Source organism: Odocoileus virginianus, chromosome 5 (genome assembly GCF_023699985.2).
Source record: "Odocoileus virginianus isolate 20LAN1187 ecotype Illinois chromosome 5, Ovbor_1.2, whole genome shotgun sequence".
NCBI classification, from domain to species: Eukaryota; Metazoa; Chordata; class Mammalia; order Artiodactyla; family Cervidae; genus Odocoileus; species Odocoileus virginianus.
In genome coordinates, this window is record NC_069678.1 from 86,934,948 (window position 1) to 86,959,858 (window position 24,911).

The following is a 24,911-nucleotide window of genomic DNA, read 5'->3' on the forward strand; positions in this document are numbered from 1 at the left end:
CAAGGATGTCAGTTAATCAGAACAATACTTCACATGAAACACACGAACGGTAACAGGGGGACACATCATGCTCAATGTAGTGGTGCTCAGCAGCTTGACTTTCTTTCTTTCTTTCTCCCCTTTTTTAACCTTTCAAAATGAGAACTGGATGTTCTCAGCAAGCGACTTTGTTAAAACTCTTCATGTACTCTCGTATATGGTGAAGCAATAAGCCATTAGAAGTGGGTTACCTCACAGAGTGCTAGACCAGCACGTTCATTTTGGAAATCTGCTCTCAAATATATCACAGCCAGTTCTACATTGTGGCCTTTACAACTCCAGCTCCTGCTATACAAATTTCAGGATCAGAGTCAAAGCATATTTTGTCTAAATATCATTTTGAGCATTATCTAGACCAAATCTGATTGCCACAGGAGCTTAAATTGCCTCACAGGATTTGGCCATTGCTTCACAACATAGGAAATAAGCAGGCAAACACACATATATATCCTAGAGACACATGTATATAATATGGTAAGTTTACATATACACACAAGTATCCAGGAAGAACTGAGGACAACCAGCAGGAACATAACAACTTCCATGTGGTCCAGGCAATGAACACGGTGGTAACTGGTAAAGATGTCACATGAGGGGGTGACTATGGATAAGGGGAACCAGCGTCTCAGTCAGCGCAGCTAATCCACCAGTTTGTTTTGGAAATTGACATTTCTCATTTATTTAGTAGATAGGGAAAAAAAGTATGGGGGGAAGAGGTCCACGGCCTTTACTTCCCAATATTGAGAACTCCCTGCTGTCTTCTGAGTGACAATGCCACAGAGTAACCGTGTTGCCTTCTGATCAGATATGACACAGAATTCAGGTTCTCCTTGACTGTGGTCTGCCACAAAATGCAAGATGACACAATGGTGAAGCAGGTCTAAAGGATTAGCCATGTGCACCTTCTAGTGATTCCGACTGACCAACACATCGTGGAACCCCAGAAAAGAAACACGAGACAAATGGCTGCTATGGTGAGGTTAAAAATTAAGTCACACTGGTCATGGAAAGCTAGTGATCACGACTCTCAATCAGCAAAGCTGCAGTCATACTGTTCCCAAGGTACCCTTCCAACACCTGGGGAGAAAAAGTCCAAGTACCTTTTGTTCGGTCTGCTGGGCCAGCTGGCTCTGGAGTTGCTGAAGCTGGCTTGCTGAACCTTCACAAAGGTCATGGTAAGTCTTACCGAGGGCATTCAATTGCTCAGATATCTGTTCTTTCTCTTTTTCTGAGAGCCTAGAAGATAAAAGCATTAAAGCTCTTTTAGAGAAAGACCTTTTCCCTCAATTCTCCTCTACTGTTTCAAAATGACGTCTCCACCTTGGATAGTATTCTTCTTTGTCACTGTTTATGATGGATCCTCTGGTCAGTCTCCCATACTCACTGAACACTTTGGCATCTAGCTAATAGTTTTCCTGTCTGTCTTAGACTGAGTCATGATTCTTGCTGATGTCAATGCTCATGCCACCAATTATCTAACACTCTATACCTACAGTCCAGCGAACTTCCCAATCCAAATGGCCTCCAGGCCACTTCAGTCTCATCCAAACTTGGAAGCTGCCATCCTCTAAAATTATTCCACTTCTGACATTTTAAACTTCAAGAATCTACTATCTGATTATCACTTCTGATTATAATTCTACCTGGCTAGCTTTCTTTCTTTACTCTTATATCTCTTCTCTTCCAGCCCAGGTTGGGTGCATGAGACAAGTGCTCGGGCCTGGTGCACTGGGAAGACCCAGAGGGATCGGGTGGAGAGGGAGGTGGGAGGGGGGACTGGGATGGGGAATACATGTAACTCCATGGCTTAAAAATGAAATATCTTGAAGAGACAAAAGAGAAGAATACAACAAACTCATTTACTCATTACCTAACTATCCAACTTTCCAAAACTTTAGTATTTTACCAGATTTTCTTCAAATCCTTTTCTTGAATCTGGTGAATTCTGCAAGTTCCTTTTCTCATTCTATCAATACATTGTGTTTCTGAGACTGAATCTTACGATTCATCTTGAAACTACCTGTCGACTTACTGAGATTTCCCAAACCCTCTTTGACCTCTCCATTTCTCTTAATCCATCTATTATCTTTAGCTTCTTCTCATTTAAGCCCAGATACACAGTCCACCTTCTCGATCAATCCCTCACTGTTATCGTTGTACTCTCTCCTCACTAACAAGACTCCAGCTCCAGATCGATCAAGCCCTTCGACTTCCCTGATCCCACATGCAGACCAAGTCTATCTAGTGGGGAGATTCCAAAATCATGTAGAAGTCCTCCTGGTCCAACCACTACCAGACTTCAATGCTTCCTGACAATCCTCTTGGCGCCCACTCTAACTTTCAGCAACAACCTCTTTACCTATTTCACAGAGAAAATACAGAGCACTGGGCACTAATTCTCTTAATTTCTGACTTTACTTCTGGCATATTTACCTGTATCTATACCTTCCCTGGAGAAGGCAATGGCAACCCACTCCAGTACTCTTGCCTGGAAAATCCCATGGACGGAGGAGCCTGGTAGGCTGCAGTCCATGGGGTCGCTAGGAGTCGGACACAACTAAGCAACTTCACTTTCGCTTTTCCCTTTCATGAAGTGGAGAAGGAAATGGCAACCCACTCCAGTGTTCTTGCCTGGAGAATCCCAGGGACAGGGGAGCCTGGTGGGCTGCCGTCTGTGGGGTCGCACAGAGTCGGACACGACTGAAGCGACTTAGCAGCCGCAGCAGCATATCTTCCCTAATCTCCTTTTCCCCAGACCTCAGAGGAAAAGCCGCCTCAACTCCTACTTAAGTCTGCACTTTCTACCCACAGACGAATTTTATCCCCTTCTACATCCTCTGCAACCCCTCTCCCATGATTTCAATTTTTCTCTCCCTTTTGCTCCTTGAGACTCAGTAGTCCATAAATACAGTCAAGTCCCTTCAATCTTTTAAGAAAAAAAAACAACTCTCTGTTGATCATAAATTCTACTCTGAGCATTTGCTCTATTATTTCTCTCCTTTCCCACAACAAGCTCCTAGGAAGAGTAGTCTAATTTCACTACCACTATCTTCCTCGCCTCACGAGCTCCCCATTCCTCTAAATCTGACATCATTCCCCAACTTTTCACCAGAGTCACCAAAAACTTCCAACATGCCAGAATAAATAGCCTGAGAAGGAAATGGCAACCCACTCCAGTACTCCTGCCAGGAAAATCCCATGGACGGAGGAGCCTCGTAGGCTACAGTCCGTGGGGTCACAAAGAGTCGGACGTGACTGAGCGACGACACACACACCTCGACTTGACTTCTGACCACTTCCTTCTTTCTGGAATCCTGCTCTCCCCTGGCTCTGAGGTCTCACTCGTAATTCCCTCTTACTCCTCGTAGGCTCCTTCACAGGCTGAGAAGCCCCTGAACCCTTGTGAGATAACCCAGTCGTGGTTTTTACTATGCTAATCTCTATCACTTCAAATTTCTCTCATAAATTCTAAATTGACACATATAGCTGCCACTGGGCAGCTTCAGTGGAACCCCTGAGGCATAAATAACGCATCGGGGGCTTCCGAACACACACTAGAGGTTTATGCTCTGATGTCCTGTGGGTTCTTCAGATTCAAAATACCTGAAACTAACGCGGCCTTCTTACCCCTCAAGCCACACCCTCTCCTGTACGCCCCATCTCGCTGAGCGGCATCACCAAATGCCCAGTGCTTTAAGCCAAAAACCGGGGAGTTACATCCCATCATTTTTATTTGTCACAAAGCCCTGTAAGTTCATCATCCTTAATATCTTTTGAATCTTTGTCTCCTCTCCACCTCATCATTTCTTGTCCTAAATTGTCAGAACAGTCTCTTAACTGGTCTCTGAGGCCTCTACTCTTGCCTCATGTCTACCCATTCTCTATGAAACTGTTTTAGAAATCTTTATGAACAGCCTGATCAGGTTCAAAAGCCCTCCTCACAGCTGACACATAAAATGCAAATTCAGCATGAATTACAAAGTTCCTCATAATCTGACTCCTGCCACCTTGAATTCTCCAGCCTGAGTTCTCATCATGACCCTGAGTTTGAGTCAGTAAGATCCAGTCCTTTAGATGTGCCACAGTATCTCATTTATGACTCACTTATGACCGTGCTTGGCCAAGAAGATCTGTGAAGTTTTAATGGCCTCAGAGACTTGCTCCCTCTTGGTTGTCAGCTCCTCTGTTAGAACCTATGTAGTAGAAGAAAAGAGAAAACTTCAGAGCCCAAGAAACTGAAGAATCAAAAGTCATTTGAAATAAAATAAAATCCTAGGGAAAAAACCTAGCTTAGGTAAGATTTTCATTACCACTATCTAGAGTGATTTAGAAAGCAGAAACACAAATAAGATGACTTCTTCAGTTTCTTTAAGTCCTGGAAGCTAACATTTACTGAGATAATGATCATTCCTGGGTGGCCCATATGTGCCTTATATTATCCCACCTAATGAGTAATCTCATATTATGCTACCCAGGAAGTGATAGAGGGACCTTTCACTCACCTGTTGTTCTAAGATAGCCTTTTCAATGTCTGTTGATTCTTTGGTCTGGGGTGAGGTAGCTTTGCTTTGTGTATTCTTTGCTAGGGTAGATACCCAGCCCAAAAGTTCTTTAACCTTCTCCACATGCTCCTGTTTTTCCTCCTCTACCACTTTCTAGAAGAGGAAATAGAAAATCAGTATCTTGGTCAATGTCTTACTAGACAGGCCTGATTCAGAGTTCCTAAAATAAAGATATTAAAGTTACCTCAATCAGTTCCTCTAATAACCCCAAGTTAAACATAATTTACCCCACCCACAGCATTGTTCACCAGTGCCTGTATGATGCTAATAGCTAAGTTCATTATACCTAGGTTGGCTCTTTTCTTAGAAAAGCACGCTATTTTCCTATGGGATGTGCAGTCAATAGTTATTTACTAATTTTAAGAAGCCCTTCACATATAGCATCTTATTTTCATAATTCTTAGGTTTTCAAGTGAACAGATGGACATCTACAGAGATTAAATGAAGTATATACTGACATAAAGGAAATCTTTGGCCAATTTATGTAGGCAAAAGTTGGTACAGGTTAATGTTTCCAAGAGCATTTTTTTTGTAAGAGTTGTTGAATACATGGAAGCTTATTTTGCAAAAACACAGATTTTTTAATTACAGAAAGACTGCAAACTCATTACAACAAATTCATATAATCTGAAATGCATAATATATGTCCCTTTAACCTAATTTCCCCAGGAATTTGGTACAGATATTTCTAAACGTGTTTTTATGCTCATTTTGTACTTCTGTGGTACACTCTTGTTTTTCCTGAAATCGTGATTATACACAGAATTCAAACTTATTTTTTTCCTTCAAATAATGTACTATAAGTATCTTTCTATGTCAGTTCATTTAAATCTACTTCATTATTTTTAACAGTTTCATAGCATTCTACCATATGGAATTTGGTATCTCCAATATTTCCCTTTAACAAATTATGCTTTATTAAGGATTTCTCTTCACAGCTCTTTCTTATGCTTATAATGTTTCTATAATAACAAAACCTGGAAGTGGAAGCGCTGGACACAAGACGGTCAGTCCTCACTAGTCCTCACTAGTCCTCATTATTCACTAGAAGGTTGTCATGTGCCTTAGAGAGAAAATGTGCTTTAATAAGATTTGTTCAGGTGTGAGTTATGCTTCTCTTAGATATGAGTTCAGTTTAGTGAATCAGCAAGATTTATTAAGTAAAGTCCTGGAGAAGGGCACGACAACCCACTCCAGTATTCTTGCCTGGAGAATCCCATGGACAGAGGAGCCTGGTGGACTACAGTCCACAGGGTTGAAGTCAGACATGACTGAAGCGGACTTAGCACACAGGCATTAGATAAAGTGCTTTTAAAAAAACACACACATAAAACCAGGTTGTATGTTATCCACTGACCAAAAGTTGGCAGGAACCTAACCCTGTGTTCCCGTGGGTACAAGAATTCTCTAATTTGCCAGTGCAGTGCACACAGCAACTTCGTGGAACTCAAGTACTGTGAGCAAAGGACATCAGCTATGTGTGCATTTTAAATCTTGGCAGATGAGGCACAGGACTCGCTGGACTCACCTCCTCCTCCTCCAGCCGCCGGAGCGCATCACTGATGTATTTTACATGTTGAGTTGTTAAGGTTACCAATGCTGTATAGCGAGTCCTTAAGTCCATGAACTATGATTAAAGAAAACGATTTAGATAAGTTATCTGCCAGAAAAGTCAATTTAAATAGTTGACAATAAAAGGAAGTTTCTCATGACGTCACACGCTCAACAGTAATCAAATCATAAGGCCCCGAAGAGTGAATCATTCCTCGAGGACAGTATACACACCCTTGCCCACCCCCTCCTTTCACCTCTTGCGTGATGGCATCTGAAGAGGAGAGCATGCGACGGCGCTTGCCCGGGGATTTCTGCTGCGATTCCACAAAGGCCTTGTATGTCATCAGCTGTAACTCATAGTCCTGGGGAGGAAGACACGGAACCGCATTTACAGCGGGCTTAGGGCTCACACGTACCATGCAGTAGCATGGCAGCATTTCCACGGTGATGACCCTTTAACATTTGGATAATCCTTTAGAATAGAGGTTAGCAAAGTTTCTGAAAAGGCCATACCATCTACTCACTTCTGCCACTGCAAGTGAAAGCAGCCACAGACAGTAACTAAAGGAAAGAATGTGGCTGGGTATGATAAAACATAACTTAGAGACACTGCAGGCTGAAGTTCATATAATTTTCCTGTGTTGTGAGGTATTATTATTATTTTTAATACCTTTTCCCATGGGCCATAGACTCTCACCTCTGTCATGCTACTGGAATAGCTTTTCTAAAGTCAAAAAGATAACCACTTCATTTCCCTGTTTGAAAGTTGTCAATGACTTAAGAGGAGATCTCCTCAAATATCAATATTCACCTGGGGATCTTGTTAAAATGCAGCTTATGCATTTCTGAGTAGTTCCCAAGTGATGCCAATGGTCCTGGTTCAAAGACCAAATTTTGAGGAGCAAGAATAGACGGTAAAGACAAAGGAACTGAACAAGGCCTTTCATGGGTTGACCCCAATCTCCTCTCTCAGTTTTCATAGTCACTGTTTCTCATGTATGATACAATTTCTAGCTATACCAGGATAGCTAGAATTTGCTGTTTCCTTATGTAATCATTGTATTTTATCCCTCTGTGCCTTTAATTATGAAGTTCCTTTCACCTGGAATGTCTTGCTTTCTGTTGTCAATTTTGAAAATTCTAGGCAGGAGAAAAATACTGACTGAGTGCTTAAGCAGTCTATTGGGGGAAAAAAAAAAAAGCTTCACCAGTGGCTCAGCAGTAAAGAATCTGCCTGCCATGCAGAAGCTACAGGAGATACAGGTTCAATCCCTAGGTCAGGAAGATCCCCTGGAGAATCCCATGGACAGAGGAGCCTGGTGGGCTACAGTCCATGGGGTCACAAAGAGTCGGACACAACTGAAGCGACTTAGCACAGTAGTATTAACAACCAAATACTAATAAAAATAAAAGCATGTGCTACCATTTACTGAACGTATTTTAATTTTGAGGCACTGTCCTATGTATAAATTATCTCATTTAATCTTAGCAATCACTCAGTGAGGTAGCTACTATTCACAATTTTGGAAACATAGCAACAGAAACTCTAAGGGGTAAATGTTTGCTCAAAGTCTGAAGCCTGGAAAATGGCAAAGGTAGGATCTGAATTCAATTCTTTGTGATACCAAGTCTCCTGTTATTAACTAAAGAAATGTATTCATTAAAAAACTATTTGCTGAGCACCTGCTATGCACTTGTAATTGTTCTGAGTGCTACACACATAATGGGGAATAAGTCAGAAAAAACTTCTCTCCCCTGGAACTTCCATTCTAGTGGGAAGGCATGTGATAAACAAATCAATATAGAAGAATCTCAGGTCAGTTTTCTTTAAAGACCTTATCAAAGAAATAGGGAGTAGGGAGCCAGATCTTGCATAGCCTGATAAACTATAAAAGAATTTAGAATTTCAGTATGAGTGTGACAAGAAGTCATGAGACAGTACCGAGCAGGAGAGTGACAGGATCTCATCTATCACGTTTCCGCTATGGCAAGGTACACATTTCCCTCACATTTTAGTATCGCTAAAATTGGAAAATGTCTCACTTGGCATTTGCATACTTGGTGGAGTTTCCCCCTTTCAGGCAGTACGTAAAGTAACGTGGCTCATAATCAACAGTGTCTGAGGTTCCGTGACATGTGGTATGTTCTTACAGAGTGAGTCTGGCTACTGTGTGGGCAAAGAGCCTGAGCGGGCAGGAGCAGAAGTGAGAGAGCAGCTCAGAGCACTGGAGCAGCTCCAGAAGGTCCTTCACTGAGACGTGAACCTGGGGAAGGGGGGTGGCAGAGGCGGGGAGGGGTAGTCAGGTCTGGGAAACACGCAAGACGGACCTAACTAGTGCCCAGACTGCTATTAAACGTAAAGTTTAAGGTGAAGAGAAGAGTGAAGAATGACTCTTTGGGCTTTTTTTGCCTTAGCAGTAAGGAAAATGATGACACTATTTCCTGAGATATGCAAGACAGTGAGAAGTGTGTTGAGAGGAAAACCCAAACATTCTGTTTTTCACATGGCAAGTTTGAGAGGCCTGTCATTCATCCATTCAGGAGTCAAATGGAGACTCCTTGAAACTCATTTCTTGCCTGGTACCTCTCTGAGCATCCCCAAATATGTACCATGACAAACACACACATGCATTAACTTAAAGATGGAACAGAAGAGACCTGCTTACTTGTCCAAAAACAAAACCTCCAGTGACACAGATCTTTAAGCTAGAGACTATTTGTGTTATTTTTAGGACTGGCAGCATTACCTTTACAGTGGTGGAGTATTGCTGGGAAAATTTTTGACACTGGTCCAGTTTTGTCTGATTTCTCTCAATTTCTGCAAACAGCTCCTAGGAACCAAAACATCACAGCATTTTATAATTGTCATTATCATCACTGAAACAGGTAAGCATTTATTATGTTCTAATGCAGTGGTTTTCAAACCTTAGCTGTGTCCGAATCACCTAGAACACTGGCTAAATCATAGATTGCTGGGTCCCACTCCCAGAGTGTCTGACTCGATAGATTTGGGTTTGAGTCTGAGAACTCTCATTTCTAACATGTCCCCAAGTGATGCTGAAGCTGCTACTTTGGCTGTCAACACTTTGAAAATCACTGTTCTAAGTAATTTACACGTATCATTTCATTTAATCCTAACTACAAAAACCTTAAGAGGGCAGTTGAACAAATAATGGACTACATGCATTTTACTGCTGAGAAAAGCAGAATATTAAGAGATTAAGCAACTGGTTCAAGTTCTCATAGTAAGTAAGGGAGCCAAAAAAAAAAAAAAACCCCTCAAAATACCAACATATAAAAACAGTTTTGAATGAAATAATTTTCTTCAACGTATAGCTTCCCTGGGTTTTCATTTCCTATATTCTAATCCTAGCAAAACAAGATGCAATATTGACCCTCTAGTGCTTTCAATATATACTCACGGGAACTCAGGATTGGAAGGGGCCTTAATGCAAAACCAATATCTAGTGACCATTCTGCTTGAACCCTTTTCAGAAGAGGCTCAGAATGTCTTGATATCAGGGGGGAAGTTAACTGCCAGTTGCTTCCCTCTGTGACTTCCACTGGGCCATGGCCACACCCACCGTCTGCTGGCTGAGCTGCTCGGAGAGTACTCTGCTGTCCTCAGCCTGGCCTGGCTTCATCATTTCCTGCTGGGCAGTGGTTTCCTCAATCCATTTGATGAGAGTTCCATGGCAGGCTCGGTAATCTCCCAGGACTTCCTGGATACTTTCTAGCTCAGATTGGCTGCAGAAGCAAAGGGAAACTGCTATCAGATATCTTGGTCTAAGTAAAACTAAGTAAACAAGGCAATTCCCTCTTTAGCCCAGCCATGCCTCCAGCTGGGCTTGACCAGGAGGAACACATCTTTATTTTGAGGGAACAGCAATGCAGCGCTGAGTGAGAGCCATGCATACTCCCAGTACTCTGTGGGGAGAAGTGAGTAGAAACCAGGCGTGCCCTGCTGACCTGCAAACTGCTTTGAAGCCTGGCATCCCGTGATAATCCTTGTCAATTTTTTCACCTATGTTGCCAAGGATTACTGGGGTTGCCAGTAAGGCAGCAGTGCCTGCACACTTTGGTCTCCTGGCGATAGAGGACCTGTCAGAGTGTACAGCCATGATTTATGACTCACTGTGGTTTCTTGGGGAGAAAAGTAGGGGGAGAGTGGGTAAGAAAGAGTAGTTACTCTTAATTCCAGTAACAGCTTCTTATTCCACTTTTATTAGTCTAACTAGCTTTGGGATAATAATTCATTTATAGAGAATTAATCCAAACTTACATGAATCTTTATCACCCCTCTCCCTATATATTTTCCTAACTAGCCTGGTCTCAGATAGGTGGTTTTCTGTCTTTCCTATTCAAATCAGTCATCCAAAGTAGAACCTCAAGTAACAGATAAAAACACTAAATTAGCAAATGAAAAGGAAGCAAGAAATTCTGCAAAGCCCCACTATGAATAATGACTTATATTAAGTATCAAAGCTGGGGAATTCTCTCCTGGTCCAGTGGTTAAGGCTCCATGCCACCACTGCAGGGGACACAGGCGTTCCCTGGTCAGTGAGTGTATGCTTATTTAAAGGCAGGAATCAGTCAGGATGGGGTAGAAATTAAGTGACAGTGTGAAATTAAGTGACAGTATACATTCTGGACAACATTCTGACAAATCTCTGCCTTTAAATAAGCATACACAGAAATAACTCTATTTTCATTTTAAACCTAGTTTCTGAACCCCAGAGAAGAAAAGGGTGGGGCTGTCACTCACCGGGTCTCAAGCTGGGCAATGACCCGGTGCCAACGGTCCTGCAGCTGGGAACCTTTTTCCTGACAGCGCTCCAAATCCAGGTTTCGCTCTGGAGTCAGACGGCTCAGCTGCGCTGCCACCACCTTGGCCTTGCCAATTTCCTCATCCAGGACTGAAAACACTGAATTCTTGTCCTTCGCATCACTAAGCCAGTGCTATAAGCACAAGCAGAGCAACAGGTTAAATATATTCCATGCTAAAAAGGACTCAGACTAAGGAACAAAACAAGTTCATTGTCTACAGCTGGCTCCATGTTACATCTGTGATTCAGAACCCAGACTCTGCAGTGTTTGTGCCAGAAATGCCTCCATAGTCCTCAGGCACACTAGGCAGCCAGTGGAGAAAAGTGCAAGAATGAGTGTTTGAAACCTGACTCCACCACTTATAAGCTATGAAACCATGACAAGCCACTTAGCCAATCTGAATCTTAGTATTCTATCTGTACACAGAGGTAAAATTCCCTCCTCTAGCCACCTCACAGAGTTGCTTGTGAGCATCAAAGGAGGTAAGCGCTAAGTGATTTACAAACTTACAGCATAACCATTGATTGTATTCACTATGACTTTATTGGGGAGAAAAGGGAAAAAATAAATAGAAAAGCATGGTCCTTAATCTCCATTTTGTAGTTATATATATGTCTTAATCCTCTCTTCTTTGGACCCACATAAAAAGACATTAAATATAATATTCTGCTTAATTCAAATGCAAACTTTAATCAGTGGCATGCCATCCAAAACTGCATTTCTCTGCTAACCCCAAGCAATGAGTATGTCAAGTCAAACTAGGAACTAGGAGAAACCAACCCGTAACGTAGACCGATGGGACTCCAGAGCTGAGAGGTCTGCTGGCACTGCTTCTTCTTGACTCAGCTTGATTTCATAACCTTTGACTAAGAGTTCAGCATCCTGGATGCTACGCACTATAACATCGATTGTCTTCAGCCTGTGAGGATAAAATCACTTCCATTAATACATGCATTTTAAGAGCTGGGCTTCGGACCTGGAGCTCTACCAAGAGATTCACCAGTGTAACTGTCAAAATCAACTTCATCATTACTAAATGATGACAGGGTTTCATAAAAACAAGCATAATATATGTACTGCCAATTTAAGTCAATTAAAATATAGTTTGGGGGACACTGGGACACACACACACATGCGTGCACATGGTGGGGGTCTCACAAGAAAATAGGCTTGAGGACAGAAACCCACTCAAAACTATGAAGACTCTAAGATCTTCTCAAGGTCATAGGCAGGGATGTGTGGGTAGAGGGAAGACCCTCAAAGCCTAATACTCAGTTGAGATAAACATTTTTTTTTCTTTAGTGTCCCTTTCTCTGTTTTAAAAAGAAGTATCTAATCAAAGAGAAATGAGATTCAAAATAGTCATAAAACTGCAAATCAACTCCCCTTCTCCCCTTCTGTATTCCCAGCATTTGTTCATTGCAGCCCACATGAACCCACTCCATGTTATTTTGAACTAAAGCCAAGGTCTCTTTTTATAAGTACAAGCTCTTCAAGACCTGCAATCTCCCTGAATTGTTCATGAAACATTCCAGGTACTTTTCCGCCCCCCATCTGAATGGCAAACATTGCCCTCTTGACCCAAATTCTCACTCACTCACTTGTTTAAATAGACAGTGGAGAGACCATACACATGGTCCATTTTTTCCACCAGCAGATTGAGTTCTGAGCGCAGAGTTGGGACACTGGAACCAGATGGGGACTGATGGAGAAAGCTGTTGCATTTCATGGAAACAGCATCCAAGTCTGCCCTCAATTGCTGCAGATCCTCTTGGGTATGCTATCAGGAACAAGACATACAACAAACACAGAGACAGAATTAAACCAAGAAGTTAGCAAGAAGTCCTAGTTCAGAACAGCAAAATACCAGAAACAGACCAAATGTCATATACAGAAGAATGATGGAATAAACCAGGCAACAGCAATGAATGCAGAGCAGGGCAAAGAATACAAACACATAAATTCTGAACACAGAATTGACTACAGACATACCTTCAGTATAAAGACAAAAAGAATTACATTAAACTCTAGATAGTAGGTTTGTTTTTTGTAATACTATGAGTTAGCAGTACTGAAACCATTATCTGTACATGTTAGAATTAAGCAATAAGTAAATTTACACTATGGATAATGTAAAGGAGGTTTTTCAGTCTAGGGGAAGGGAGTTACAAATATGGAAGAAAAGAGAGGTTAGAATAAGCCCTGAGGTATTGGTTTGGAGCAGGATGGAGAGAGATATATACAAATATTTGTGGTCACATGTATGCTCTATCTGCTGAGCAGGTCTAGAGTAGATATCACAATAGAAATGAGCACACTCAGCACTCAATCTAGGTTCCTAAATAAAGGAACCTAAAGAAAGCAAGACTCCTTGGAGAGACACTGATCCTAGGGTTGGGGCTGGTAAAAGCAAGAGGAAGTAGGAATTGCTGAGGTAGGAGGTGCTCCAAAAAGGGCAATCATGGGTATTCCCTGGTGGTCTGGTGGTTAGGACTCTGCACGTCCACTGCAGGGAGCACGGATTGCATCCCTGGTCAGGGAACTAAGATCCTTCAAGCCACATGGTGAAGTAAAAAAAAACAAAACCAAAAAAAGGCATGTATCAAGTCAACTAAAGAAATTTCAATTAAGGTCTTAGTAACAGTAATATATTCAAGATCAGTGTTCATTTCCTGATTTTAATCACTGTCCCGTGGTTATGCAGGAGAGTATCCTTGTTTTTCGAAGTATATAGGGGTAAAGGAGCACTATGTCTGGAAGTTACTCTCCAAAAAAATATTATTATTATTTGTGTATATATGTAGAAGAAAATGATAAAGCAAATGTAGAAAAATGGTAACACTTTTGGAATCCAGGTGAAGGCTATATGAGAATAAAAACTTTTCTATATCTGAAACTATTTCAAAATAATTTTTCTTTAAAAAAAGAAAAGTCCTTTAGAAGAGTTCAATATTAACCTGAATTTCTTTGAATGCTCTCTTTTGCAGGGACAAATAGATTTTGAATGACTGTAGAAAAGTTAAAAAAAGAAACAAACCTCACTATGAGAACTGCAGGTTTATCTGACACGCCTCTTTTCATACCACTTATGCGGCTCTAGAGGCAAGAATACCAGAGTGGTTTTCTAACGGCAGAAAGCGAAGAGGAACTAAAGAGCCTCTTGATGGGGTTGAAAGAGGAGAGTGGAAAAGCTGGCTTAAAACTCAACATTCAAAAAACAAAGATCATGGTATCCGGTCCCATCACTTCCTGGCAAATAGATGGGGAAAAAGTGGAAACAGTGGCAGATTTTATTTTCTTGGGTTTCAGAATCACTGTGGACGGTGACTGCAGTCATGAAATTAAAAGAACTTGCTCCTTGGAAGGAAAACTATAACAAACCTAGACAGCATATTAAAAAGCAGAGATATCGGTTTGCTGACAAAGATTCATACAGTCAAAGATACAGCTTTTCTGAAAGAGACTCAGATGTATAGAACAGACTTGTGGACTCTGAGGGAGAAGGCGAGGGTGGGATGTTTCAAGAGAACAGCATCAAAACATGTATATTATCTAGGGTGAAACAGATCACCAGCCCAGGTTGGATGCATGAGACAAGTGCTCGGGCCTGGTGCACTGGGAAGACCCAGAGGGATCGGGTGGAGAGGGAGGTGGGAGGGGGGACCAGGATGGGGAATACATGTAAATCCATGGCTAATTCATTTCAATGTATGACAAAAACCACTGCAATGTTAAAAGTAATTAGCCTCCAACTAATAAAAATAAATGGAAAAAAAAAAAGATACAGCTTTTCTGGTAGTCATGTATAGATGTGAGAGTTGGACCATAAAGAAGGTTGAGAGCCAAAGAATTGATGCTTTCAAACCGTGGTGCTAGAGAAGACTAGAGAGTCCCTTGGATAGCAAGGAGATCAAACCAATCAATCCTAGAGGAAATCAACCCTGAATATTCATTGGAAGGACTGAAGTTGAACTGAAGCTCCAATACTTTGACGACCTGATGTAAAGAGCTGACTCACTGGAAAAGACCCTGACACTGGGAAAGACTAAAGGGAGAAGGAGAAGCGGCAGAAGCAGATGAGACGGTTGGACGGCATCATCAACACAATGGACATGAGTCTGAGCAAATTCCAGGGGATAGTGAAGGACAGGGAAGCCTGGCATGCTGCAGTCCATAGGGCTGCAAAGAGCTGGAGACTGAACAGCAATGAACAATGACATGCCTCACACAGCCTCAGATCCTTTATGACCAAAGAAAATTAAACTAGGCTCTCATTCTTCTCTTAAGGCTTAGGAATTACTGAGACAGCTGAGAAAACTCACTCCTCCTCATTAGGCATTCCTTTCCATTTCCTTTAAGCCCCTAGATCAAATCTAATATTCTTCACAGAACTCTCTTGTCATACCCCAAGTAGGAATGTTCCAGCAACACTCTACATTCATACAGCAATGTTTGCTTGGAAATCTGGAGGTACACTAGGTATCCTCTTATGACATCTCTTATACTGAAATCACTAACTGTGACTTTAACCTTTTGCTCTTCTTTACACTATAAACCAAAAGCAAGGACCTTTGGCTGACTTTCTTTGCAAGCCTCCCAAAACTTAATAAAGCAATTAATATTTGCTGCTTTTACATCAAGAATATCACCTTACATTTTTATAGCATTTTACTTTTCCAGGAAGCTCATGGCATGTACTGTATCCCTTAATTTTCAAAGCTTCTGTGACTCATATAGTTCAGTTCAGTTTAGTTGCTCAATCGTGTCTGATTTATTGTGAACCCATGAACTGCAACACGCTTCCCTGTCCAGCACCAACTCCCGGAGCCTGCTCAAATCATGTCCATCACGTTGGTGATGCCATCCAACCATCTCATCCTCTGTCAACCTCTTCTCCTTCTGCCTTCAATCTTTCCCAGAATCAGGGTCTTTTCCAATAAGTCCGTTCTTCAAATCAGGTGGCCAAACTACTGGGAGTTTCAGCTTCAGCATCAGTCCTTCCAATGAATATTCAGGACTGATTTCCTTTAGGATGGACTGGTTGGATCTCCTCGCAGTCCAAATGACTCTCAGGAGTCTTCTCCAACACCACAGTTCAAAAGCATCAATTCTTCTGTGCTCAGCTTTCTTTAGAGTCCAACTCTCACATCCTTACATGACCACTGGGAAAACCATAGTTTTGACTAGACAGATCTTTGTTGGTAAAGTAATGTCTCTGCGTTTTAATATGCTGCCTAGATTGGTCATAACTTTTCTTCCAAGGAGTACGTGTCTTTTAATTTCATGGCTGCAGTCACCATCCGCAGTGATTTTGGAGCCCAGAAAAATAAAGTCAGCCACTGTTTCCATTGTTTCTCCACCTAATTGTCATGAAGTGATGGGAACAGATGCCATGATCTTAGCTCTCTGAATGTTGAGTTTTGAGCCAACTTTTTCACTCTCCTCTTTCACTTTCATCAACAGGCTCTTTAGTTCTTCTTCACTTTCTGCCATAAGGGTGGTGTCATCTGCATATCTGAGGTTATGATATTTCTCCCAGCAATCTTGATTTCAGCTTGTGCTTCCTCCAGCCCAGCATTTCTCATGATGTGCTCTGCATATAAGTTAAATAAGCAGGGTGACAATATACAGCCTTGATGTACTCCTTTCCCGATTTGGAACCAGGCTGTTGTTCTATGTCCAGTTCTAACTGTTGCTTCTTGACCTGCCTATAGATTTCTCAGGAGGCAGGTCAGGTGGTCTGGTAGTCCCATCTCTTTAAGAATTTTCCACAGTTTATTGTGATCCACACAGTCAAAGACTTTGGCGTAGTCAATAAAGCAAAAGTAGATGTTTTTCTGGAACTCTCTCACTTTTTCGATGATCCAACGGATGTTGGCAATTTGATCTCTGGTTCCTCTGCCTTATCTAAATCCAGCTTGAACATCTGGAAGTTCATGGTTCATGTACTGTAGAAGCTTGGCTTGGAGAATTTTGAGCATTACTTTGCTAGTGTGAGAGATGAGTGCAATTGTGTGGTAGTTTGAGCATTTTTTGGCATTGTCTTTCTTTGGGATTGGAATGAAAACCGATCTTTTCCAGTCCTGTGGCTACTGCGGAGTTTTCCCGATTGGTTGGCATATTGAGTGCAGCACTTTTCACAGCATCATCTTTTAGGATGGGAAATAGTTCCACTGGAATTCCATCACCTCCACTAGCTTTGTTCGTAGTGATGCTTCCTAAGGCCCACTTGACTTCGCATTCCAGGAGGTATGGCTCTAGGTGAGTGATCACATGATCGTGATTATCTGGGTCATGAACATCTTTTTTGTATAGTTCTTCTGTGTATTCTTGCCACCTCTTCTTAATATCTTCAGCTTCTGTTAGGTCCATAACATTTCTGTCCTTTATTGTGGTCATCCTTGCATGAAATATTCCCTTGGTATCTTAATTTTCTTGACGAGATCTCTAGTCCTTCCCAGTCTATTGGTTTCCTCTATTTCTTTGCATTGATCGCTGAGGAGGCTTTCTTATCTCTCCTTGCTGTTCTTTGGAACTCTGCATTCAAATGGGTATATATTTTCTCCTTTGCCTTTAGCTTCTCTTCTTTTCTCAGCTCTTTGTAAGGCCTCCTCAGACAATCATTTTGCCTTTTTGCATTTCTTTTTCTTGGCAATAGTTTTGATTACTGCCTCCTGTACAATGTCACAGATCTCCATCTATAGTTCTTCTATGGATGGAGATTCATACTATCTCCATTTTCTAAGAAAGGAAACTAAAGTTGAAAAGTAATTTGCACAGGGGTTTTCCCTGGCAATCCAGTGGTTATGCCTTTGCCTTCCATTGCAGGGGGCTGTGTGTGGGCTGGATCCCTTGTTGGGGAGCTAAGATCCCACATGCCTCATGGTCAGAACACCAAAACATAAAACAGAAGCAATACTGTAACAAATTCAACAAAGACTTAAAAAGAAAAGGTTCACATCAAAAACATCTTCAAAAAAAAAAAAAGAATTTGCTCAAAGTCACAGAGAAAAGTGTACATCAGAGCCCATAGCAGAATCTGAGCCTTTCCATACTATTTGTGGAGTCACATGACTGACAGTAACCATGTCACAGAATATAACATACGTGTAAGGGACACAGCGGAAAGTAGCAGCTCTACTGAGCAGTCTTAGAGCACCCACCTTGCTCTATATGCTTACCTCTTGTTCTGCAATCCTTAACGCATTGTCTTGCCGAGCATCTTTGTCAGTCCTAGAGCTGGCAGGTGACTGAATTCGCTGGATTAGCCGCTGTTCACACTCCTCCAGGCGCAGACGAATATTCTTCAGCTCTGAAATGTACATCTTGGCCACAGTTTCCTCTTTGTCCTCTGTGAATGCACAAGCAAAGAAGGCCATTAAGCACTACAACAGAGATCAGCAAACCTGGAAAAAACAGATTTACCCTGAGACAGGGTACCACTGGATCTAGCAAAGCGATACTCCATGAATGAAAGCAAGGCCTTCTATGGGGAACCTTCTGCCTGTTCGCAGATTCCCTGCATTATATACTGATCTTTAAGGTCCAAATGCAGGTCAGGAAGCAACAGTTAGAACTGGACATAGAACAAAAGCCTGGTTCCAAATCGGGAAAGGAGTACATCAAGGCTGTATGTTGTCATCCTGCTTATTTAACTTATATGCAGAGTACATCATGAGAAATGCTGGGCTGGAGGAAGCACAAGCTGGAATCATGATTGCTGGGAGAAATATCAATAACCTCAGATATGTAGATGACACCACCCTTATGGCAGAAACTGAAGAAGAACTAAAGAGCCTGTTGATGAAAGTGAAAGAGGAGAGTGGAAAAAGTTGACTTAAAACTCAACATTCAAAAAACTAAGATCATGGCATCTGTTCCCATCACTTCATGGCAAATAGATGGGGAAACAGTGGAAACAGTGGCTGACTTTATCTTTCTTGGCTCCAAAATCACTGCAGATGGTGACTGCAGCCACGAAATTAAAAGATATTTACTCCTTGGAAGGAAAGTTATGACCAACCTAGATAGCATATTAAAAAGCAGAGACATTACTTTGCCAACAAAGGTCCATCTAGTCAAGGTTATGGTTTTTCCAGTGGTCATGTATGGATGTGAGAGTTGGACTGTGAAGAAAGCTGAGCACTGAAATATTGATACTTTTGAACTGTGGTGTTGGAAAAGACTCCTGAGAGTCATTTAGACTGCAAGGAGATCCACCCAGTCCATCCTAAAGGAGATCAGTCCTGGGTGTTCATTGGTAGGACTGATGTTGAAGCTGAAACTCCAATACTTTGGCCACCTCATGCGAAGAGCTGACTTATTGGAAAAGACCCTGATTCTGGCAAAGATTGAGGGCAGGAGGAGAAGGGGACGACAGAGGATGAGATGGTTGGATGGCATCACCAACTCAATGGACGTGGGTTCGGGTGGACTCCGGGAGTTGGTGATGGACAGTGAGGCCTGGCGTACTGCAGTTCATGGGGTTGTGAAGAGTCGGACATGACTGAGTGACTGAACTGAAGGTCCAAATACATAATTTCCACAAGAAAACAGGATAGGTTTATTAGCATAATGAATAAAATACAGCCTTTTCTTCCACGATCTGATTTTGAGAATTCAGCTCTACGAGTTATTCGCTATCTCAAGTTTTTCTAGCAGTGCAAGTGGTGAAAAGGCAGTGATGATACTTTCTAGTTTATATGAAGGATTGAGCAGCACCCTTCAGGGCTCTCATTCCACCTTTCCTCTCCCTCTTCCCAAGGCACACACCATTCTCCATGGACTTCATCAGGTGCTGGAAATGGGTTTTACACGCCTCCACCTCCTCTTCCAAGCGAAGACGGTCAGCCACTGAGAAGAGGGCCGAATCACGACTCTCCTGCAGAAAGTCTTCGTAGTGGGCCTGCAGATTCTTCATAACCTGGTGGTACTCCCCAGGTGCTGAGGAGCGGAGCTGCAGAGAAAAATAACCGTGGACAGTTCAATGGAATGGAAATGTAATACAAAATAATGCACAAACCATATTTATAAACATGTTTTTCACAAATTGAATTTGTGCATGAAATCAGCATTCGGATCAAGAAGCAGGACATTATGAACATCTCAGAAGCAGTCTGTGCCCTCTAGGATGTATACCTTAATGATGGCCAATACACCAGTGTTCTCCTATTCCTCACATTTATCCAAAAGGTTTTAGTTTCTAAGGTCCTCAAACCCCTAGCCCTGAAACAGTATCCCTGACTTCATTTCCCACCAACTGGGTGAGTAGGAGTCTCACAGTAATAGAAAAAACTTCCTGCTGAAAAAATAAAACTTGCCAGTAGGCTATAAGCCTGGGTTAAAACTTTCATAATTACCTTTTCCAGATTCCAGGTCTTTACAAGGTCAAGGTCCTTCCTCAGATAGTTCCAGGAGATAAGGCTTTTGGTATTGACATGTAGTTGATGCCAAAGGGCCATCACCTTCTGATAAGATTGCTCCACCCTACAAACAACACAAAACCTGGCTATAGCTTTTCTAAGGCCTGAGATCTTCTAAGGGAAAAAATGTGATTGTCTCAGCAGAACTGAGCAGAGAAAGGCAACAAGTCAAATACTAACAACACAGGAATGTTTAGACCTAAATTAATTGATATCCTCAAGCACATATTTAGTAATCTCATGAATGTTACGTGAATATATTGAGAATTATGAGAAGTCAGAGTGGAAAAGCAATGACAGACAAAATAGAGACAAAATAACTCCATTTGAAATTGTTAAAAAATTACAACAATGCTTAGAAAGCAAATGTAGATTCATCCCTCTGTCGGTTCGCCCCCAAAGCACAGTGTGTCGGCTGAGCCAGTACCTGCTGGCCGTCTCCATGGCATCCTTATTGGGTGGGGGGATGAGGAAGCAGACTGACGGCACCATTGCCTCGTTCCCTGTGGGGCTGATCACTTTCCACTTGGTCCTCTGTGAGTTATCTTCCAATACACACTCATCATTCTTGCAAATAGTGATCTGAAGAGACAAATTTACAAGTTATTTCTAATGGATAAACAAACAACCTATTATTACCTGGTGCCTGATCCCAAGGCTATGAAATCCTTAAAGAAAAATCATTTTGGAGATCTTTATCACCTAGGGAAACTTTCTGATTTTGACAAAAAGATAATGTATATAAATATACAACCCAGGGATGGTTGCAACATGAAAGAAATAAATGAAGCAAATGTTTATTAAATGCCTGTTACAAGTTGAGTAACTCAGATATGAGTTATATGGAGACTGCAGAGCTCCAAGAGCAATCTCTCTGTATCCACAATGAACACGGTAAAAATTAAAGGGACATAATACAACTTTGCTTTTGTGATACTTCCACATCCTCCCTTCCTCTCACCCCACTCAAATCCCTGAAATGTTTAAGCATTTGAAATCATCAGCTCTTTCTCTTGGGAGACAGGTAACCAGTATTACTGGTTTCTGTCTAATTTACAGACAGAAATATTGAGACAAAGAAAAGCACAGGAAGAAGTCATTCGTTCTTTGGTATAACACATATTTATTGAGCCTACTACATGCTTGGAAGTTTGCTAGGCCACTAGAGATACATATCCCACATATTCTGATGTGCTACTTGGTTACAAAACTGTGTGACAAACTCAGTTTACCAGGGAATACATGGAAGGCAAAAGACCCAGTCTTCATTAGAGGGGTAAGAGATTATTCCAAGACTCTGAAGCCACATTAAGGAATTCAGACTTTCTGAAAAGAAATGGGGAAACTTCCCTGGTGTTCCAGTGGTTAAGACTTTGTCTTCCAATGCAGAGAGTGCAGGTTCAATCCCTGGTCAGGATTGGAGCTAAGAGGCCACATGCCTCGTGGCCAAAAAACCAAAACATGAAACAGAAAAAAATACTGCAACAAATTCAATAAAGACTTTAAAAGTGGTCCATGTGGAAATAAAAATCTTAAAAAATAAAATAAATAAGAACAAATGGAGAATTCTTGTAGGACTTATGCAGGGGAGTGATTTTTTTTTTTTTTTAAGATCATGCTGGTGGTAGGATAAAGAATACATTGAATGGGAGGCTGATGCAATAATCCAAGTGGGTCTGATTTAGGTAGATGCAGCAGGGATAGAAAGAAGAATACTTGAAGAATATTTGTGTGTGTGTGTGTATGTATGTGTGTGCTCAAGTTGTATCCGACTCTTTGTGATCCCATGGACTGTAGCCGCCAAGCTCCTCTGTCCATGGGATTTTCCAGGCAAGAATATTGGAGTGGGTTGCCATTTCCTACTCCAGGGGATCTTCCTGGCCCAGGGATTGAACCCATGTCTCCTGCATTGGCAGGCAGGTTCTTTACCACTGTGCCACCTGGGAAGCGCAGTGAGGGGTGTTTCTTTATAAATGCTGACTTGGTAAACCTACCAGCTGTAGGAAAAGAGGAGAGGAGTCATGGATCTCTCTGGGGTGCTAAAACCCCCATTTCTATCCACTCTTAGGCACCTGGGTAGATAACGATGTCAGTTACTGAGGCATGGAGCAGGTCAGTTGTAGAGTTGAGGCTGAGGCTTTTAATGATAGCTCTGAGCACGTTTAGTTCTAACAGAACTCTTGTCATTTGACCTTCCTTACTCTCCTAACCCTAACTGAAGGCTCCTTTCTCCCTCCTCTCCCTTTGGAGCAGGAGGCACCCTCCCCGCCTCCTCACCTCGATCTGCCTGTAGTCACAGATGGCCTTCACGGAAATGGTGCTCTTTAGCACGTGGTCAGGACTGCGTGGCTTTAGCTGAACAATGGATTTTGATCTCCCAACAAGACCGGCAACGGAACTCTTGGATTGTATAAGCTGCTCCTTTTCATCCTACAAAATGAGAAGAAAACCAAAGAGACATTAATGTTGCTCCTCGGGAGACTGAGTCAACAAAGAAAACTGAGTGCTCCACTCCCTCTGAGAACATCACTTCTCGGTTAAGTAGGGATCCGTGGTGGAGCCATCTTAGAAACACAGGGATAAAGAAGACAGGAGAAGATGCTTCTGTCTGCAACCAAGTGCATTTATACTCAAATTTTGCAGCTTTCTCCCTGTGCAGTTTTCAATGAACCATAAAGCCACATGCAAAAGCAAATAATAAATAAATAAAAAAGAATTTCTAGCTGCCAAATACAGCTAACAAAGGATTTTGCCAAATAAGGTTCAGAGAACATGGAAGTTAAAAACAATGATAATAACTAGGTTGTGGTTGTTATTATTATTATTCAATTTCTCACTGACAGAAGCCAGCTCTTGCCTCTCTGCTTAGGAGAAGTTAGAGTTATGCTCTTTTCTTTCTTTTTTAAATAATGTTATCTCCCAAGCTCTATTAGAAATATTTTACTTTCTTAGATTGAACCAAACTTTCTAGAGAAAGATCTTAGCTTTTCAACCAACAAGCTATAAATCAAAGTTGTTGGTGAAGGTATTGTGATAAACAATTTAGGGTTTACCTCTTGGAGTTTTGCTGTGCTGTATTTATATAAATTTGATTGATTTGAAAGAGATCTCATGCAAAATTGAAACTCTCAAGTCTCTGCAAACCCAATTTTCTTAAAAACTAATGAACTTCTTGTCAACAAAATTGGTAGCAATCTACTACCAATTCCATTAGAGAGTAAAAGGCAAACTTTATCTATTAACTAGGATGTTTTGAGCTCATTTTGATGTATTAAAAAGTCCCCAGAAGAGGGCTTTCTTGGGATGGAAGTAGATGTGATGAGGGTAAAGAGTTAATAATGTTAAGAAATGCCATTAAAGAATTAAGAATATGCAAGTAGAGAAAAAGAAATGCTTAAACAAACTACCTGTGCCTGTCCCCGGGAGCATGATTGGAAGAAATACAACTTTAACTCATTAGTTAAGAGAGAGGAATGGAATATGTCAGGGAGACAGCCACATTGTTCCATTCTTGAGAGCTGGTCTACCCATTTCAGTTTCCTTGCAATAAAGATGTCAATTTCTGTCTAACCCACAGCCAAACATCTCAAGCTCCAGAGACCAAGTGCTCAGCGTGGTACAAGGTCTGAAAAGAACCAGAAGCCATGACAGATGCTCCCGAACCTGACGGACAAGCAGCGGAGCAGACCCAGGTGACTCCACGCCCCGATGACGCCGCCAACTCGATGCCCCTGACCTGGAGAGGAGGGAGCAGAGCAGCGCCCCCCGAGAAGAGGAGATAGCACAACACCTGCAGAGGAGTTACCTCCGACAGGGAGGGACTCTGTGGGGGGAGGAGATAATAGCCAAGGATTATTATATTCCTCCTTCATACCTGATGCGCCTCCGAGACATTCCAGAGACATCGGAAAAGGCAGGTCTGTACCCTTCGTTCCCAATTAATTCAGTTCACAAATTATTTGCTCAGGTGAAACCACTGAGCCTAAATTCATTCATAGCTTTACAATACCTGAAAGTACTTTTTTTTCCATCAATTAATGTTCAAAAATTCCCAAGTCTCACCCATGCAAAAAAAAGAAAAAGAAAATGACACTGTTTTGGGTTATTCTGGTTCTCTTACTTATAACTTGTTACTGAAATGTGAGACTCCCCTTGGCTTCTCACAGAGGAAAAGTAATTTCCCTATTAAATACATATTTCCATCTTAATTTGAGATGTAGTTTGAGCCCCATCTTGTCAACTATATAATATATGCTTAGTAAGTAATCTGCTGCTGACTTTTACTACCAACACCACTGAAGGAATAGTTCATTGGATAACATAAACTTGATTTGGATTAAATCCTGCATGCAAAACTATTTTTAAAAAGTTAATACTGCTACATAAATAAACTGGACAGATACTGTATTACATCTAAATAAGATATTAATGTTTCAAATATCTCATTGTTACCAAAAGAAAATTTCCAAAGGAGGAAAAAATTGGCTCAGGTCTAGTTCACTGGTAT

At 41.6% G+C, this 24,911-nt stretch overlaps 1 protein-coding gene across 1 annotated transcript in view; it reads right to left on the bottom strand.

The window, feature by feature from the left end:
* Nucleotides 1–24,911, bottom strand: part of MACF1 (microtubule actin crosslinking factor 1) — a 338,082-nt gene that overhangs the window by 125,284 nt on the left and 187,887 nt on the right. Inside the window, 15 exon segments of the mRNA XM_070468372.1 lie at nucleotides 1,140–1,275; nucleotides 4,144–4,232; nucleotides 4,542–4,694; nucleotides 6,130–6,228; nucleotides 6,410–6,517; nucleotides 8,903–8,986; nucleotides 9,740–9,902; nucleotides 10,921–11,114; nucleotides 11,763–11,901; nucleotides 12,584–12,762; nucleotides 18,164–18,333; nucleotides 19,755–19,938; nucleotides 20,342–20,468; nucleotides 20,832–20,986; nucleotides 22,682–22,834. Of these exon segments, the coding sequence (XP_070324473.1) occupies nucleotides 1,140–1,275; nucleotides 4,144–4,232; nucleotides 4,542–4,694; nucleotides 6,130–6,228; nucleotides 6,410–6,517; nucleotides 8,903–8,986; nucleotides 9,740–9,902; nucleotides 10,921–11,114; nucleotides 11,763–11,901; nucleotides 12,584–12,762; nucleotides 18,164–18,333; nucleotides 19,755–19,938; nucleotides 20,342–20,468; nucleotides 20,832–20,986; nucleotides 22,682–22,834 (2,133 nt within the window).